At 33.8% G+C, this 17,420-nt stretch overlaps 1 protein-coding gene across 9 annotated transcripts in view; it reads right to left on the reverse strand.

Moving 5' to 3' along the window:
• The window catches only part of CENPE (centromere protein E), a 62,701-nt gene that overhangs the window by 9,509 nt on the left and 35,772 nt on the right, over positions 1-17,420 (reverse strand). For 7 of the 9 annotated variants that reach the window (XM_039848870.1, XM_039848869.1, XM_039848872.1 and 4 more), the window contains 15 exons: positions 16,424-16,714; positions 16,099-16,257; positions 15,601-15,888; positions 15,351-15,503; positions 14,895-15,182; positions 14,424-14,582; positions 13,958-14,239; positions 12,330-12,620; positions 11,563-11,721; positions 9,816-9,920; positions 7,311-7,529; positions 5,260-5,457; positions 4,334-4,537; positions 2,320-2,538; positions 170-355 (listed from right to left, as the gene is read on the reverse strand). In XM_039848870.1, the coding sequence (XP_039704804.1) occupies positions 170-355; positions 2,320-2,538; positions 4,334-4,537; positions 5,260-5,457; positions 7,311-7,529; positions 9,816-9,920; positions 11,563-11,721; positions 12,330-12,620; positions 13,958-14,239; positions 14,424-14,582; positions 14,895-15,182; positions 15,351-15,503; positions 15,601-15,888; positions 16,099-16,257; positions 16,424-16,714 (3,201 nt within the window). Of the gene's footprint in view, positions 1-169; positions 356-2,319; positions 2,539-4,333; positions 4,538-5,259; positions 5,458-7,310; positions 7,530-9,815; positions 9,921-11,103; positions 11,395-11,562; positions 11,722-12,329; positions 12,621-13,957; positions 14,240-14,423; positions 14,583-14,894; positions 15,183-15,350; positions 15,504-15,600; positions 15,889-16,098; positions 16,258-16,423; positions 16,715-17,420 lie in introns of all 9 variants that reach the window. The other 2 variants (XM_039848874.1, XM_039848871.1) reach the window with 2 other exon arrangements.

Raw genomic sequence — 17,420 nt, forward strand, 5'->3', positions numbered from 1 at the left:
CACCCCCCCATTTCATTTCTAAGCTGTCACTTACTTTTTCGAAGCTTGAGTACTGAACTTGAAACATATATAGTAATAGGAAGTTGAAATAAAAGATTAGGGACCCAAATGATCTGCCAAATTCAACAGTAAAAGGAAAAAAACCCTTTATAAAATGAGTTTAAGTTACCTCAAGTACTTGGATCATTTCTTTTGTTTTCTCAAGGCGTTTATTTGATTCATTAACTTGAGCTTGAAGTTTTGCTATTATGTTATTAGTCATGTCAAGTTCTCTCTGCATCGTTATAATCTTGGCATCCTTACGCAAGGCACTTTCTTTGGCTTCAAGTAGTGAAGTTTCCAGCTCTTGAATTTTCTATCAGAAAAAACATACATATATAAAGTCTGACATAAAGGCAGAATCACAGTATGTAAGTTTAAGACAAAGATGATGATATATATAGGTATTGATTTTTCACAGAATGCATTAAACAAAGAATAGAAGCCGAGCTTCACTCGATTTATACAAGTAATATTTTTTTCATTGAGAAGCTGGTGATTTTTGGAATAAAAAATGCCCAAATTGTACATTATAATTTTTAGTATTTATTTTAGTTACTTATTAGCACAGCGCTAAGCATATTAAATTGGCGCTCACATTTTAAATTAACATTACTTAAAGTACATTTGTTAACTGACTCTTTAATACGTAACATACCTTTCCCTTTATTTTTATTATCTAGATTTAAACTGAAAAACACAAGTCGATGGAAAAATTCAAAGGCATACAATAAAGAGTAAGTTTTCTCACTTCAGACCCCTAGTCGACCCTAAAGCAATGACTACTAAATACTTTTAAGTATATCCTTCCAGAAATTTTTCATGTGTATCTAAGCATATACGAATATACAGTTTATAAAAACAGCCATATACAACAACAGAAGCATGCTAAATATATTTATTTCTGCTTTTTTTTTAACTTCACAGTATATTTTCCAGATCTTTCCATTATCAACACATATAGATCTCTTTTATTTTTGTTTTCATGGATATTTACATCCTGTTTCATGGAAATAGCATAAATTAGTTAATCCATCACTGATTAATAAACATTTAGGTTATTTCCAATTTTTTGCAAGTATAAACATACTTGAATTTGTTCGTGTTTATAAGATTATTCTCACACATACTCATGTAGGTTTTCCTCCAGAGTGTCTGTTTCTTTCTGGCCTACTTGGAATTTATTTTTGTTCAATGAGTGAAATAAGAATCCAGACCTATTTTCTGCCAGTTGGCTATCTGGTTGTTCTGAATCAAGTATTTAAGTAAATCGTCTTTTCCCTACTGAGCTGAATGTTACCATTATCATGTGCTAAATTCTCAAAATTATTTGAGTCTACTGCTGAACTCTCTATTCTGTTCGATTGTTCTATTTGTCTATTCCTGTACCATTACTAAACTACTCAATGCTACTCTAATTCGGTCTAAGTACCAAACTAAGAGCATATACTTTATTATTTGGTAGGGTCTTTTCCTTGGGTCACTGAAAATAGAATTTCCTTCTGCTTCTTTATCTTATTGTTTTGGTTGATGGGTTTCATAGTTCCACTATTTTTACCTCTACCAGCCGACTGAAGTAGTCTGTAGTGGTCAGCTAAACAATAAATTATATAATTGAGTTCTTCAAGTTTCCGATGGTATTGTGTAGCTGATAATTTATAAGTATTTATTTTGGTAAAAATGATATATTTACTCTTGGGTTATCCATTAAATCATTCTGTAGGCTAACAAAATAAAATAGTATATTTGCTTTACAGACTCCTGAGAGTAGTTAATAAAGTAACTGAATTATTCAAATAATGTACTAATTTTTGGACACAAGTTAATCTGCATTAGAAATCTGTTATATTTTTACCCTCTTATATTTTTATTTTTATTTCAATATTAACCAATATAAAAAATATTGATGCTAAATTGCTTTCCCTCTAAGCTAGTTCTGTATACATACAGATTGTAGCTAAATAGAAAGTCACATGAATTAGGGAAATGTATAATGTAGGACAATAATACTTTAAATGGCATACATATCTATTATTCAAATTAAGCTGAGTTACTTCTGTCTTATAAGCCAAAGAGAAGACCTTATATAATTAATTTAGTTGAGTGACAATCATAATAGAACTATATTTAAAAATGAGCCCATCTCACACACACATAAAGATGGTCCCTGTTCCTTAATAAAGACAATTGATACTATAATTCCACTTTGAAATATTATATTGGATTCATCTTTAACTCTGTGATTAAGCTACAAATTGAAAAATATAAAAAATTACATACCTCTGTGGTTAGTTGTGTGGCTCTTGATATAACATGAAGATTCTTATCATCTTGTGTAGCAGGATTAGGAAGGGCACCAGATGTCTGAGAGAGCTTCAAAGTTTGGTAGTTTGTAAATAGTTTTTCATTTTTCTCTCTTATTAATTTCAGGTCACATTCCCATTCTTTAGCTAGGGTAGCATTTCTTTCCTCAAACTCTGTTGATTCATTCATTATAGCCTATTGAATAATAAAAATACCATTACAGGTTTAAAATGAATTACGTATTTAAAAAAACAAAAAATACTAGAATTCTAGGACAAGGTATATGTTGAAATTCATTTTCAGAGCATTCTAGAACAGTATGTAAGGAACATAAAAGAATGTGAAAATTACTTGTGGTTTGTGTGAGTTCCTAAAATTTCAGAAGATATTGATGATGAAAATGAAAGAAGAATAAGGACTGGAGAGGATTCAGATTAATTTGCAAGAGGATAATCTCGCTGCTAGATTAGTACTAACCTATGAAGAGGAATCTGAAGAACTGTGGAGTCTTTATTTATGTTATAGCTAATAACAAAGCCTTAACTGATATCTAAGAGCAGAGCACAACCAGTAAACTTAACAACAACCAATTTTTCTGTTTCATTGTAAACCTCAGTGTCTACAGGGAAAAGAATTCACTGACTTGGTAATTAATCTGAAAATGTGATATTTCTGTGCAGGGAATAACAATCAACACGTCTCTTATATCAAAGGCTAACTAACTCTGAAATTACTCATCTTTTTTACGAATCCCTAATTTGTATGGGATGTTTGTTTTGCTCTCATTACAAATGCCTTATTGGCCTTATCTACAACTTTGTGGCTTTATGGTTATTCCTTTAGACTTGGACCTGAATTAGTTGTATTCTTGCTGGCACCCTGGACTCTCCTTGGCTCTGGACTGCTGACTTCACACCATACACAGTTGTCAATTTCAACTCTCAGGGTGCTAGACGACACCACACAAATACTGATCCACACGATAGAAATCCCTACTTTCTAATCACAACTGGGCCTCTCAATATTGCAAGAAAAACTCTGAATTACATGGAGATTATTTTATCTAAACATTGGTTTTATGCCTTTCTCTACTGTTTGTGGACTTTTTTTTAAGTTCATTTACTATTCTGTTAGCTTCAGGTATTCAACAAATGGGATTAACTATCCATTAAATATTATCTATATTTCACTGTTATTTAAGTATAATTTCCAGATGAAATTAAAGTGTCAGGAAAGAACTACTAAACACATGAAATATAAAACCAATTTTAGAAGCTATAATATTAATCTAGTCCATCTGCATATATAACGAGTAACTTTCTGATTACTACATACTTTATCAGATATGTAAAGTAGGGATTACTTCAGAAAGCAGAATTAATATTCTGATCAGTGGAAAGTAAAACAAATTAATACACTGCTCTTAAGCAATGTTGGTTCTTATGAATCTGTCTACTAGGGTTGATCACCTTGGGAACAATGATACAAACTATGTTTTTGAACCTCAAGCTGAAGGATGACAGCATATGATAGTGACCCACTGAGATGAAAAGCCTTACTCAAGTAGCTCACCAGTTTTGTTTATGGCTTTACCACAGTTGCTGCCTGTAACCTTTAAACAGGATCTCTCTCACCTTGCCCGAGACTACTTGAGGAAAAGGCTCAATTCCTACAGAAGCAGTGAGAAGTGAGAAAGGAAAGAAAGGCAAGAGGATTCAAGGGTTTCACAAGTAGAAACTATTATACATTAAGATTTTGTTACCTTCTTTACAAGTATAAATTGATATGTTTAAGTATCTTAAGGAAGTATAACATGTCAGAGAAAGAACATGCTTTACACAGTCAATCTTTTTCACAAAGCATATATGAATAAATGAAAGAAAACATAATTAAAATCCAGTTGCTCTAAGTCCTTTTAAGAACAAGGTAGAAAAATTAAAGCAAACAACAACCAAAAGAACAATGGAGCACAATAAAAATTACTACTTACAATTATTTTGTTATTATAGAAGTTATTCACTTGACAAATCCTATCATTTTCTTTCTGGATGCCACTTTTAAGCTTTTCTATATCAAAATGAGTATTCAACCACTCTTGCAAAAACTGAGTCATTTCTTTCCGATTACTTAGTACTTGTTGAAATTCAGTCTTTATGCTGTGGAAGTCACTTTCTGAAAAATCTTTGAGAATTTCCTGTGTTAAAAAGTAATTACTGAATTGCTTGAACATTAGGAAAGTTTTTTTCTAACTATCATACAAACATCAAAATGGGAAAATGCCTAACTAAACGTTCATTCCTAATATTGTGAAGTAGATATAGTGTTAATTATTCTAATCATATCAGAAATATAATTCTAATTCAAAACTTATTCTAGTTATTTGAATAATAAAATTTTGGCAATATATGCTACATAATAGAGGCACATCTACAAATTCTGCCTATTAGAATTAAAATCTGTCAAAACTATAAATCTGTGACTAATAATTACAATATGTAAAGTGCTTCTGGATGTAGCTTTTCTTTGCAGACAGCAGCCTTTACATGTGTGTTAAGAATGAGAAGCCAGCCTCACAGTGTTGGCTGAGAGCAGGATACTCCATGTGGAGTTGGTGCAATAAAAATGTTTCTGACTCCTAATCAACAGGTCTAGGAAGTTTCAGAAGGCGGTTAGAACTATTCTGGAGTTCCATAAATTCCCACTTGCTAATATTAAGTCTATTTTTCAGTAACTGTGGAGTTCTGAAATGAGGCTTGTCTAGTCTATCACTTGGTACTCTTTACATTTGGCCAGTTGTCAATCTGTAACCTATTTTTAATTTTTGGTAAATGTAAATGCTTTAACCGCATGAAAAGGTACCTTTCTAGTGATAAAAAGGCTTACAATTTAATTAAATCCATTTCAATTAAATTATACCTCAATATGTAGATCCATCTTCTGGCTCAGTTTGAGGTCCCTTAATTCTCTGGATGGTACATCATAATCTTGAGGAAGATGCTGAATTTTAACTAGCAGTTCACTTTGCTTTTCCACTTCATCAATAAAAAGCATTTCAAATTTATTGATGGAATCATGTTGTTCTTCCTTTGTCATTATAACATGGCTTAACACATACTTGCAGAGAAACAAATTGGGAAATGAAACTTTTATCACATTTGAAAGCTGTTTTGAACCCTCAAGACTAAAGGTGGGATGGCATCTCTTGTTTATCTATATCCTCTGCTAAGTGAAGAGGAAGGAAAGAGCTTTTCTATATCCCCAACTTTCTTCTCTCAGCATCTTGAAAGAATAACTGCTAGTTCCTTATTTCTGATTTCCTACTGGCTATACCTCATGGATGTCCTACAAGAATCTCGGATTCGGTATGTTTAAAATGTAACATGATCTTTTCCCCTAAAAACCCACCTTTCTTTGTTGTTCCCTTTTTTGGTTAATTATATCACCAATCACCCAGGTTTCCCACTTAGACACCCGAGATTTATTTTCAACATCTTCTGCCTGCCTTGGTGTGGTGACCAATATGGGTGTGCCATGCCTCAAGCATATTTAGATGTCTGGTTTCAAGGTGACAATAATTTGAATGCTATATGTTCCATGGGCCTCATGAATAAATTCTGGATATCACATTGTCAGGATTTGTAGAAGACCATCAGAGCCTGAAGGGCAATCTAACTGGGTAGGGCAGATGATAGCTCCCTACTTCCCCAACTTCACTATCCCTTAACCTCTTAGAATTTGGCCTCTTAACCACGCAACTAAAACTGCTCTGACAAGGGTTACCAATGAGATCTATTATCAACACACTGAGGAGATCTCTTCGGTCCATATTCTGACTATCTGAATTCTTGGACATACTCTCCTCCACTGACCTGAGTGATAATAACACCTTTGTTTGGTTTTCTCTTGTCTCTTTAACTACTGCCTCTTGAATATTTATCTTTTCCAGAGTTCTCTTCTTATTTCAAGGCTCTTATTCCTCTACTATGCTTTTTAGGTGACCTCACATATATTATCCATCACCTACATGAATCCCAAATCTTTACCTTTAGTTCTAGCAAACCTCAGATTCACAGCTCAAAACTACTTGGTTCCTAGTCTTGGATGGTCCGTCATAGGTATTTCTACCTTAAAACATTTCAAACTAGACACTTGGTATCTCCTCCTGCCGCACCTGCCTTGCTCCTCTTCTTCTTTTTTCTTTATGTCAGTTAACGTTATCACTACGCACAGACCTGGCTAAGCCCAAATCCTGGGATACAATCTCAACTGCTCTCCCTTATCTCCACTATCAATCACACAGACCCACTATTTTAAGGTGCTAAATATTTCTTTAATTTCTTTTATCCTTTCCATGCCTAGGAATCCTTCCCAAATAGTATAGTCACCATATGTCATCTAGACAATTTTAACTGCAGCTATCCTGTTCTCTCTGCCACTAGGCTTATCCCCCGCAAACTCATTTATGTTTTGTCTGTAGTGAAGTATCTAAAATGGCAATCTGATCATGTTATTGCCACCACTTAACATAACTGTCCAGTGGCTTCCCATCATCTACAAACAAACTCCATCCAAACTTTATTGCCAGAGTCTGTCTTCCACTTCAGTCTTAACTTCTTTAACTTTTTTCCTGGTATGTCATATAACCTGCACATACTTCTATCACTACACTTATTACCTCTTTATATGTTTGCCTCACCCACTGGACTATTAGATATTGGAAATGCTGTTCATACCTGTCTCCTGAGCACCTTGACACAGTGTCTAGGCAGAGCCCAGGTTTTGTTGAATGACCAGGTTCTAGGTGCACTGAGGATCTTGCATATACAATTTTTAGACCCAAACAATCTTTAATTCGGTAGTCAACACACTAAGTAGCAAATATGCCAACCCCAAATCAGGATTTAAATACACTGAAGTTTGTAAAATTTATGGCAGTATTTGCAAAAATATTACTAAAAGGGTAGTACCTTAAGTTTCTTCATGACTCTATGGAATTCCATGGAACACCTTTGGTTTACAGTGAGAAGTTTCTGAATGTGTTTGGTCTGTGGCCATGGAAGTGAGAAGTGTGCTTTTACTTTAATTGAAAGCTCTTTTTGGATTTCAATCTCCTTCTCCAAGTCAAAAGACAATCCATGTAAGAACTCATAATGATCATTCATCTCTGAGTATTTCTTCAGAAGCTCCTAAAGAAAATTAGAATTCGTTCAATTTAACAAATCATTAGAATTTAACAGAAATAGTTCTAGCCTTAGAATTGCAACAAAACTTACGCTTTAACATTTTCTGTAAAAGAGTAATAAATTAAGACCTTTGTGTTTAAAAAAAAGGAAACTTATTGTTGATTATGGATTATATAATATATAATTATTGTGGAAATTAAACAAATTTAAACAAATATAACAAAGAAAACCAGAAACAACCATTGTTATCATTTTGAAACTTTTTTTAGTCTTTTAAACATTCAGGATTTGAAGGAGCTTTTACAAAGTGAATAGAAATGTGAGCGAACTCAATCTAGCATGTATTGTATCTCAAGGCTGAATTGTGGCTTATGTTTACAGTAGGCAGTGTGAGTTATCAGATGAAAGAAGTGACTAAGAATCAAACAGGCCATCTGCTAGCTTGGTATATAACCTCTTCACACCTTTCTATTTGCCTAGAATCTGAGTTTTCTAACTTTTTATCAAAGAGTTCAGGTTCTAATGCTGCCACTTCCTGACTGGGAAAATCACTGAGACATTTTTCTCAACTGCAAAATGAAGACTACAATAATTGCCACAGAGCTTCCTAGGGGGAACAAATAAAATATTATATAATATCTATGTATCTATGTAATCTATAAAATATTTGCACACATTATATGTTAAAGGAAGTAAAATTACATTTGTAAAAGCTTCCATACCCAAGTTTAAACTTAGACTTGGTTTCAAATCCTGATTCTACCAACTTAATAGCTATGTGCCTTGGGCAACTACTAAACTCCCTCTCTGAAACTCAGTTTCTTTGTTTACAAATGGAGCAATAAAATCTCTTTCATAGGGTAAAGTACCAAGCACAGTGCCTGGCATGTGGTAGACATTCCATCAGCTCAAATGAATAAAGGCAAGACAGGTGACTCTGGTTTGAGCACAAGTGGAGGGACACATTAGGTTCAAGTCACCACAATCATCTAATAAGTAACATGTGCTTATTACTTCAGGTGCTAAAAGCCAGAATAAGGGGCTTCTAAGAATAATGACTTCTCTTTTTCGTAATTTAAGAAAAAGCTGGACAGATGTTCATTAATCTGAAATGCTGGAGAGGGGATTCCTGCCTGTGGCCTTATGATCAATCACATTATGGCATGGAGCAGTACTGTATAATCATTCATTTGTACTTTTAATAGATACATATTGAAGGTTGACTTCTGTCAAAAATGTGCTAAGTGGTATAGCCATAAACAACACAAAAAAGTCTTTAGGGACCTTGCATTGTAATAGGAGTATCAGTAAATCTTTTTGGTTTTACTCTCAATATACAGAATCCAAACACTTCTACTTCCACTGCTGCCTCTCCTAGCCGAGCCGCCATCTCTGCCTGGATGACAAATCGCCTTCTTACTCCCACTCTATTTTCAACACAACAGTCAGAGTCATCACTTTAAAATGTTAACCCATTTCCTGTTTGTCCCAAGAATACTCGCCGGTGGTGCTTGTGGCTGCAGCGTTTACCCCGAGATAACTCGCGTAATACAGCCCTAACCTTATCCCCAAAGTTTGCCAAGAAAGATCTCGCTTTTGTTATTATTTTTGCATCTCTCTAGTATACTGATAGTCTTTAGAAACAAATGACATCGTTCTATTTATAGCATTCTGTTTTGAGTAGCGGTATTTCCATTTACAAAATATAGTAATTCTCAAGCCCCGAAAATGTCAAATTCTAGAAAATGTAGCATTCCTATATGTGATGTTAAATTAATACTGGCAGCGAGCTGCACTTTTTTTTTCTCAACGGGAAAAGGGTTAAAAGTTAAGTCGTGAGTCAGATCATGTCTCTCCCATGGCTGGAACTCTCCAATGGATCTCCATCTCCCTCAGAGTAAAACCCAAAGTAATTTTAAGGCCCCACAGCCTGCCTCCTCTCATTCTCTGCCCTTATTTCTCATTAACTTTCCCCCTTCTTGATGTTCTGGAACCCAGCAGGCAGGCTCTGCCGCAGGAGGTTTCTATATTGCTTGCCTCGCAGATACCTGTATGGCTCGATCCTTCACCTCTTTCAGGTATTTGCTCAAATACCACCTTAGCAGTTGAGGCCTTAAAATCAAAAGCCTCTATTGTGTTTGTACGTCTGTGTATATATGCACACATACGTACCTGCACCAGAAAGCTTAGAAACATATGAGCATTATCTATTCATTCCAGTTTCCTTTTACTCCATAGGTCTTTGAAGGGTATCAGTATTTATCTGTAATATTAACAGGGGGCACTTACTTTTATCCTAAAGCACTTTTCTCTCAGGCTTTCTATAAGGTGCTGTTTTCCATCACACAGTACCTTTTTTTCATATTTTACTACCTCTTTGTGGTTCTGTTGGTCCTGTTTTGACAAAAAGAAAAAAGAAGGCTTCAGCTATAACTACATTCACAGGTAATGTCTACTCATACTTTTTCTATGACATATTTTATATCAAGTTTCAATAATGGAATTAAGTATTGCACTTTTAACTAACTCAATAGGCTCCAAGCCCTATTCATTTATTTTTTCCTAGTACCTTGGAACAGAAAATACATTTTGTATTTCTGATTAAAAGTACAAAACAAAACATTTCTTCCATTTGTTTATCTTGTCACTGCAGTTCCAAGAATGACTAACTATCCAAAAATATTTGTTAATGATTTAAATCTCTATAAATTGAGTTAGGGTCAACATAAAGATGATTCCCAAGTGTCTGATGTTTCACTGAGATTGCAAATGACATTGTTTTCCACTTTATTCTTGAAGTATGAGAATGAAAAATATTTTTATAGATTTTATACAATTTCTCGCTTATATGAATTTTGCTACTTTTTAGATATTGTTTAAATAGTTATACTAAAACAGAACTTCCTATTCCCCTTCTAACTTCACTAATAAGAACCCATGTGTAAAACACCATCATATAGAAGTCTAAGGTCATGTCATTCTGAACAAGCCCGATCCCGTATGATCTCAGAAGCTAAGCAGGGTCAGGTCTTGTTAGTACTTGGATGGGAGACCACCTAGGAAGACCAGGTGCTGTAGGTGTAAAAAATAAAAAAATAAAGGATTGTAAGCTGACAAGGTCCTTGCAATCTGTGAGGTCAACCAAGGGTTGCCTCGCCTAAAAAAACAAACAAACAAACAAATAAATAAATAAAACACCATCATGTAGAGGCAGTAAAATGGGGTATTTAATCTTTTATGAATTTAATTCTTCAAATATTTCTCCATTGAGAATAATGCTATTTCTCGGTTTTAAAACCCTTTAAAAAATTACACTGAAGCAAAAAGTCTGCTTTATTTAACAAATCTTTTCTTAAAACTAAATAATTAAAATACTATTTTCTAAAAAACATTTTGAATTCTTTTAAAACTATATTTCCTATTTATATGAAAAATTAGTTATAGTTTCCCCATCATCCTTTACTGTTTGTAGACATTCCCAGAAAAAACGACAATGACAAAACAAACCACTGTTACCCTTTCCAAAAAAGTTTGATTCTTATAAATAGTTACTACATAGGGAAGATTCTGAACTCACTCTAGCTATTATTTCTCTTAAGGTTTTTCTGAATTGGTCTCTTTCCGTTTTGAGAGACTCTTTTATCCTCCTTAGCTCATCTCTTTCCTTAGCTACAATTCTTATTTCTTCAAGGCTTTCATGAAGTTTCATAGCCAAGTGTAAGTTATCCATTTCCACACTTTGCATAGATAAGTTTTGAGCCTCAAATTGCTTTTTCAATCGTTCCATTTCATTCATTTTTTTATGAATTTTATTGACACCTTCTTTCATTTTAAGAAGCTGAAGCTCTTTTTTCTGAAGTTCTTGCATCTTGAGATAATTATAAAACAAGTTAGAATGTGAACAGAATTCCTTCAAGGAAAGAAATTAACATCTATTTGTTATATGTACATGTATATGTCTACATATCTGTATCTATATCCTTTCTCTTTCTACAAGTAATTCTGGACATTCTCAAAAGAACAAAACAACATATACCTTTTTCTCTAATTCAGCTTTTGATTTACTTAAATCCTTTTGAATATTTGAAATCTGAGTTGTTTTTTCTGAAAATCTCTCTCTGAATTTATCAATAGTTTCTTGGTGCTCTTTCAAATGCATACGAGCAATTTTTAGTTTCTGTTGTGTTTCCAGATCCTTTATTATTAGAAGAAGTTGAGAAATATGGTATAAAAGCACATTACCTTTTCTTAATGATGAACTAGTTAAACAAAATCTTTAAAAATGCACGCTTATAGTTAAAAACAACCACAATACCACCTCCAAATTAGAACAGTGCAGAAAGGTATAAAGTAAAAGTTCCTCTCCCAACCCTTATCCATCCCAGTCCTGATCCCTGTTGAACTCTGCCACTTACTTTTCACCTTTCATACTACTTCTTTCAAATCAATATCACATGCCCCAATCGTACACTTAGTATTCCATTATACAGATGAACCTTCGTTTAGAAAGTGCCTTATTGATGGACACTTGGATTGCTTCTAGATTTTGTTCTGCACGATGATGCAGTAAACGCTGTTGTATTTCTGCCCAAATATGTGAATATATTGGTAGGATAAATTCCTAGAAGTGAAATTGCTGTAGCAAATTCACATGTTGATAAATTTTTAATAAGATATTGTCAAACTGTCTCCCTACAATGATATAATATTTATCTTTCACCAACAGTATCATTTATTTTCAGAGAAAAAAGCTTCTTGTATTAAAAACATGTTTATTGAATAAGAAGAAAGAGGATAACTCACTCTAGCTACAATTTCTTGTAGGTTTGCCTTGAGTTGGTCTCTCTCCAGTTTGAGAATCTCTTCCGCTTTCCTTAGATTATCTCTTTCTTTCATTACAGATTTCATTTCTTCAAGGTTTTCATGAAGTTTCTGAGCCAAATTTAAGTTTTCCATTTCTATTTTATCCAGAGATAAACTCTGGGCTTTCAATTGTTTCTTCAATCGCTCTATTTCAGACATTGTTTTCTGTGTCTCATTGCCATCTTCTTTCAACTTAAAAAATTGATGTTCATTTTCCTTAAGTTCTTGGATCTTTTAAGATTATCAAAAAATAACATGTTAGGATACAGAATGCTTTTAAGGGAAGGATAAAGAATTGTTTCTAAATTAAGACAGCTGTCTTCCCAAGTCACTCTTATGAATACATAATTCCAACACAAATTATTTTCTTTTGAGGCGTAATATACATAAGTGCTCTATTCTTTATATAGCTCATATTCTTATCATATATCTATATATTATGTAATGTACCTGTAATCCAGATTAAAATACAGAACCTCTCTAATATCCCATAGAGTTCCTGCATGTCTTGTCTTGCAACTAACAATTATTCTAACTTTTATCATCCTAGATGAGTTTTGCCTGCTTTTGATCTCATAAATCACAAAGTACTTCCCCATTCTCCTGATGATAGGCACTTGTTTCCAGTTATTTTGCTCTTATGATTAGAGTTGCTATGAACATACTGTCTATATCTTTATGTTGAAGTATGCACTCTTTTACATACAAAGGAGTAGAAATGTTGGGCCACAGGCAGCTATATGTTTAGTGTTAGTAAAAACTGCCAAGCTGTTTTCTAATGTGGCTAAACTATTTTACATCCGCAGTGGATTTTAGGCACTAATAAATCAGGTATCAATCAAATACTCCCAAACCCCATGTCTTTTTTTGTAATTTAGTGTTTGAATTTTCTAAATCCATTTGCATATTTGATATTTCATCTGTCTTCTCAGAAACAATCCCTCCGAATTTGTTGATGCTGGTACCCTCTCAAATGCATATAAGGAATTCATAGTTCCTCGTTTTACCAGGTCCTTTATCATTAGAGAAAGTTTAAGAAGAGTGACATGTTAATGTTAATTAGTATTTTTTTTTAATGAAAGTGATGTATTTTCTTAGTAAAGATAATAAAACTATTACTTCTTATTCTAACTAGTATTTTTTAATTAAAGTAATTTTCTTATAAAAATAGTAATACATCTTTGTTGTTAGAAAGTCATAAGTGTTCCTCTCCCCTTCCTCATTCCCTCCCCTGCCCTGCCCAAAATCTACTCCTACTTTCCAGGGGCAAACACATTATACACAGACTATTCTACAGCTTGCTTTTCCCACTAAGAGTTATTTTGGGCTTCCAAAATGAGACACTCAAAACTATTTAATTTTTTAAAAACCTGTTGCATAGTATTCAGACATATTGCTCACATTTATTCAGTTTCCTTCTGGTGGACATTTAATTGTTTCCCATTTTTTACAAATTGCTACAACGAACCACCTGTTGTTTAAGCGTGTGCTTATGTATGTTTATATCGAAGAAGGGTTCACTGTTGTCAGAGAAACACGTTTACTCACTAGGAAGAGGTAACACTTACCTTAGCTTCTGTTTCTCTGAGGCTTTCCCTGAACTGGTCTCGCTCCACTTTGAGGGTTCCCTTCATTCTTCTTAGGCCATCTCTTTCCTTAGTAATACATTTTATTTCCTCAAGGTTTTCTTGAAGTTTCTGAGTCAACTGTAACTTCTCTGTTTCTATACTTTCCAGGGCTGAATTTCGGGCCTCCAACTGTTTCTTCAATTGCTCTGTTTGATACATATTTTCCCTGAGATCGTTTTTTACCTTAAGAAGTTGATGTTCTTTCTCCTGAAGTTCTTGGATCTTGAGATAATCATACAATAAATTAAAATGTAGAGAGATATTGATAAAAAGCTAAATAATATTTTCTAAATTATATAGGCAAATCTCTACTTGTCTTCAATTTCAGGCTAATTTATTTAGTCTGTTTCACTGCACAAAAGACTTGATTTAAACTGTTACTTAGGTAACAACTTAAAAAAAATACCTTTGCTTTTAAGGCAGTATTTTTGTTTTCTAAATCCATTTGCATATTTGATATTTCATCTGTTTTCTCTGAAACAATTTCTCTGAGTTCATCAATAGTTTCCTGGTACTCTTTCAGATGCATGTGAGCAATTCTTAGCTCCTCTTGTTTTTCCATGTCCTTTATTATTCGAGAAAGAAAAATAATATATTCAGAGCAATACAATTTTAACAATGTGTAAAAAAGTATAGGGTAAAAATTAAAAATTTCTCTCCTTCCTTATGCCTTCTAATCCTCTAAGTTACTTTTAGGATAAATAGCTACAACTGAACTTTTTGGGTCAATGAATAAGCTTACTAAAAATATTTGGAAAATATTACCAAATAACCTCCCTACCTCCTTCAACTTTCCCCAAGGTTGGACCAATTTTATACTCCCACAAACCCCACTGCTCATGATTCTTTTGGGGAAGGGGGAAAGATGGTAACTCACTCTAATTACAGTTTCTCCTAGGTTTTCCTTTAGCTGGTCTCTCTCTACTTTGAGAGTCTCCTCCACACGCCTGAGGTCATCTCTTTCTTTTGTAACAGATCTCATTTCTTCAAGGTTTGCATGGAGTCTCTGAGTTAACCTCACGTTCTCCATTTCTATATTTTCCAGAGTTGACTTTTGGCTTTCAAGTTGCTTCTTCAAGGATTCCATGTCACAGATTTTTTCCTGACTCTCACTTATAGCTTTCATCTTAAGAAGGTGATGTTCTTTTCCCTGAAATTCTTGAATCTGAAAAAATCATAAAACGAGTTAAGACACAGGCAGAGTTTTTACAGAAAAAGGAGATTTTCTAAATTAAGTCAACCATCTTTACATCTAGTCTAATGTATGCACTGTTTTCCATAGGGATGTGAGAAATACAATAAATAGTCAGATGTCCAACTTAACGAGACCTACCTTTTCTCTTAATTCAGAATCTGAATTTTCTAAATCTCTCCAAGTATTTGCTCCTTGATCTGTCGTCTCTGAAATATTCCTTGTACTCATAGTTTCTTGATACTCTTTCAGAAGAGTGTAAGTAGTTTTTAGTTCCTCTGTGATTTTCTGTCTCTTTATTAATGGAGGAAAATTAAAACTCGACAGTGAATATCATTATCACTTTAACAAAATTTTTGTATCCAAAAAACATTAGAAGAGGGAAACTTACTTCAGCTAAAATTTCTTTAATGTTTTCTTTGAGTTGGTCTCTTTCCATTTGAAGGTCTTCTAGTACCCTTTTCAGTTCATCTCGTTCCTTAATTATAATTTTTATTTCTTCTTGACTCTTCTGAAGCCTCTCAGTTAACTTGAGTCTCTCACTTTCAATATTTTCTAGTGATGAATCTTTGCCTTTGAGTTGTTCTTTTAATTGTTCTAGTTCACTCATTTTTTCCTGAGTTTCACTGATTTCTTTGATGCATATAAATTGCTTTTGTTTTTCATGAAGCTCATGCACCTTAAAATAATGATAAAATAAAAGCCAAAAATTATATACACATATGCATAAAGTGTGTTTATATATGTGTATATATATATGGGTGTATTTTTTTAAGGTAAAAACCCCAGGAAGCTCTCCAAAACAATTTAGTATATAAACAGTAGTCTTTGTAATTCAGTTAGCTACCTCCCTTAGGTTTTCTCCCACTGTTCCTTTACCCCAATTTACCTTTCTCTGTAATTCATCATTGGCTTTTTCCAAATCTTTTCGAAAGTTTGATAGTTCAGTTTCTTTCTCTGAAAGATTCACTCTCAGCTTATCAATAGTTTCTTCTTGTTCTTTCAGGTGACAATGAGCAACTTTAAGTTCCTCTTCCGTTTGTAGGTGCTTTTTAATAGAGGAAATTATAAGAAATATATAGAAATGTTATAACCATTACACTCTAACTTCTTTATCCAAAGTTTAGTTTCTACAAAAATATATGCTTATAAAATAATAATAAAAAAAACCCCAAACAAACCCACACATACATGGGGAAACGGATGCAACCTACTTTAGCTGTGATTTCTCTCATGTTTTCTTTGAGTTGGTCGCTTTTAGCTTGAAGAACCTCTTGCAGCCTATGTAGGTCATTTCTCTCCTTAGTTACAGAGTTCATTTCCTCATGACTTTCTTGAAGTCTCTCAGACAAGTTGAGCTTTTCCATTTCTAGTCGTAGCAGTGCTGACTCTTTAGCTTTGAGTTGTTCCTTTAATTGCTCCATCTCACTCTTTATTTTCTTGGTCTCATTATCTTTTTCCTTCATACTGAAGGACTGCTCTTGTTTATTTTGAGCCTCTTGGATCTTAAGAGGATCATAAAACAATACGGTTGATATCCAAAGATACTATATTTTATTTTATAGTATCTTTGAATACAGTTCAAATCAGGATACTTTCTAAAACAATTAAACCAGGATTCAATGGTTCATTTACAGAGCAATCTTCTCACTCCTATACTCTTCTATTATTCATGTTTTAGCACTTTATTTATTGAGGGATCACTGTGCTATCAGTATACTATTAGAAGCTGGAGATAAAACAGGAAATGAGACTTACAGGATCTCTGCCTTGAGACACTTTAGGGGGACAGCACACATTATGGCAAATCTTACCAAACAGAGATACTGGCTTCTCCTATGGTATTAGTGGCGAACCTAACCTACTGTGAGTGTTTGGGTAGGGCTTCCTGGGGGACAGAAAGCTTCAGTTGAGAACTAAAGGATGAGAGTACGAGGCAAAGTGGGGTATGGTAATACTGCAGGTAGGGAGCTCAGAACATCTGCAGGCCATGAGGTGAAGAAGAGCAATAGACTAGAGTTGCTCCAACATAATGAGCAAGAGAAAGCAAGCTGAAATAATGCTAGAGACCAGTAAGGTCTGGGATCCAGGGCTTCCTAGGTTATGAGGGGGATTCTAGTCTTTATTTTAAGAGTAAAAAAATAAGCTATTAAAGGGTTTTAAGAAAAGATCACCTGGGCTCAGAATGGGGAATAAGTCAGAGAAGTATAA

This window comes from Pteropus medius, unplaced genomic scaffold (assembly GCF_902729225.1).
Source record: "Pteropus medius unplaced genomic scaffold, Ma_sr-lr_union100, whole genome shotgun sequence".
NCBI classification, from domain to species: Eukaryota; Metazoa; Chordata; class Mammalia; order Chiroptera; family Pteropodidae; genus Pteropus; species Pteropus medius.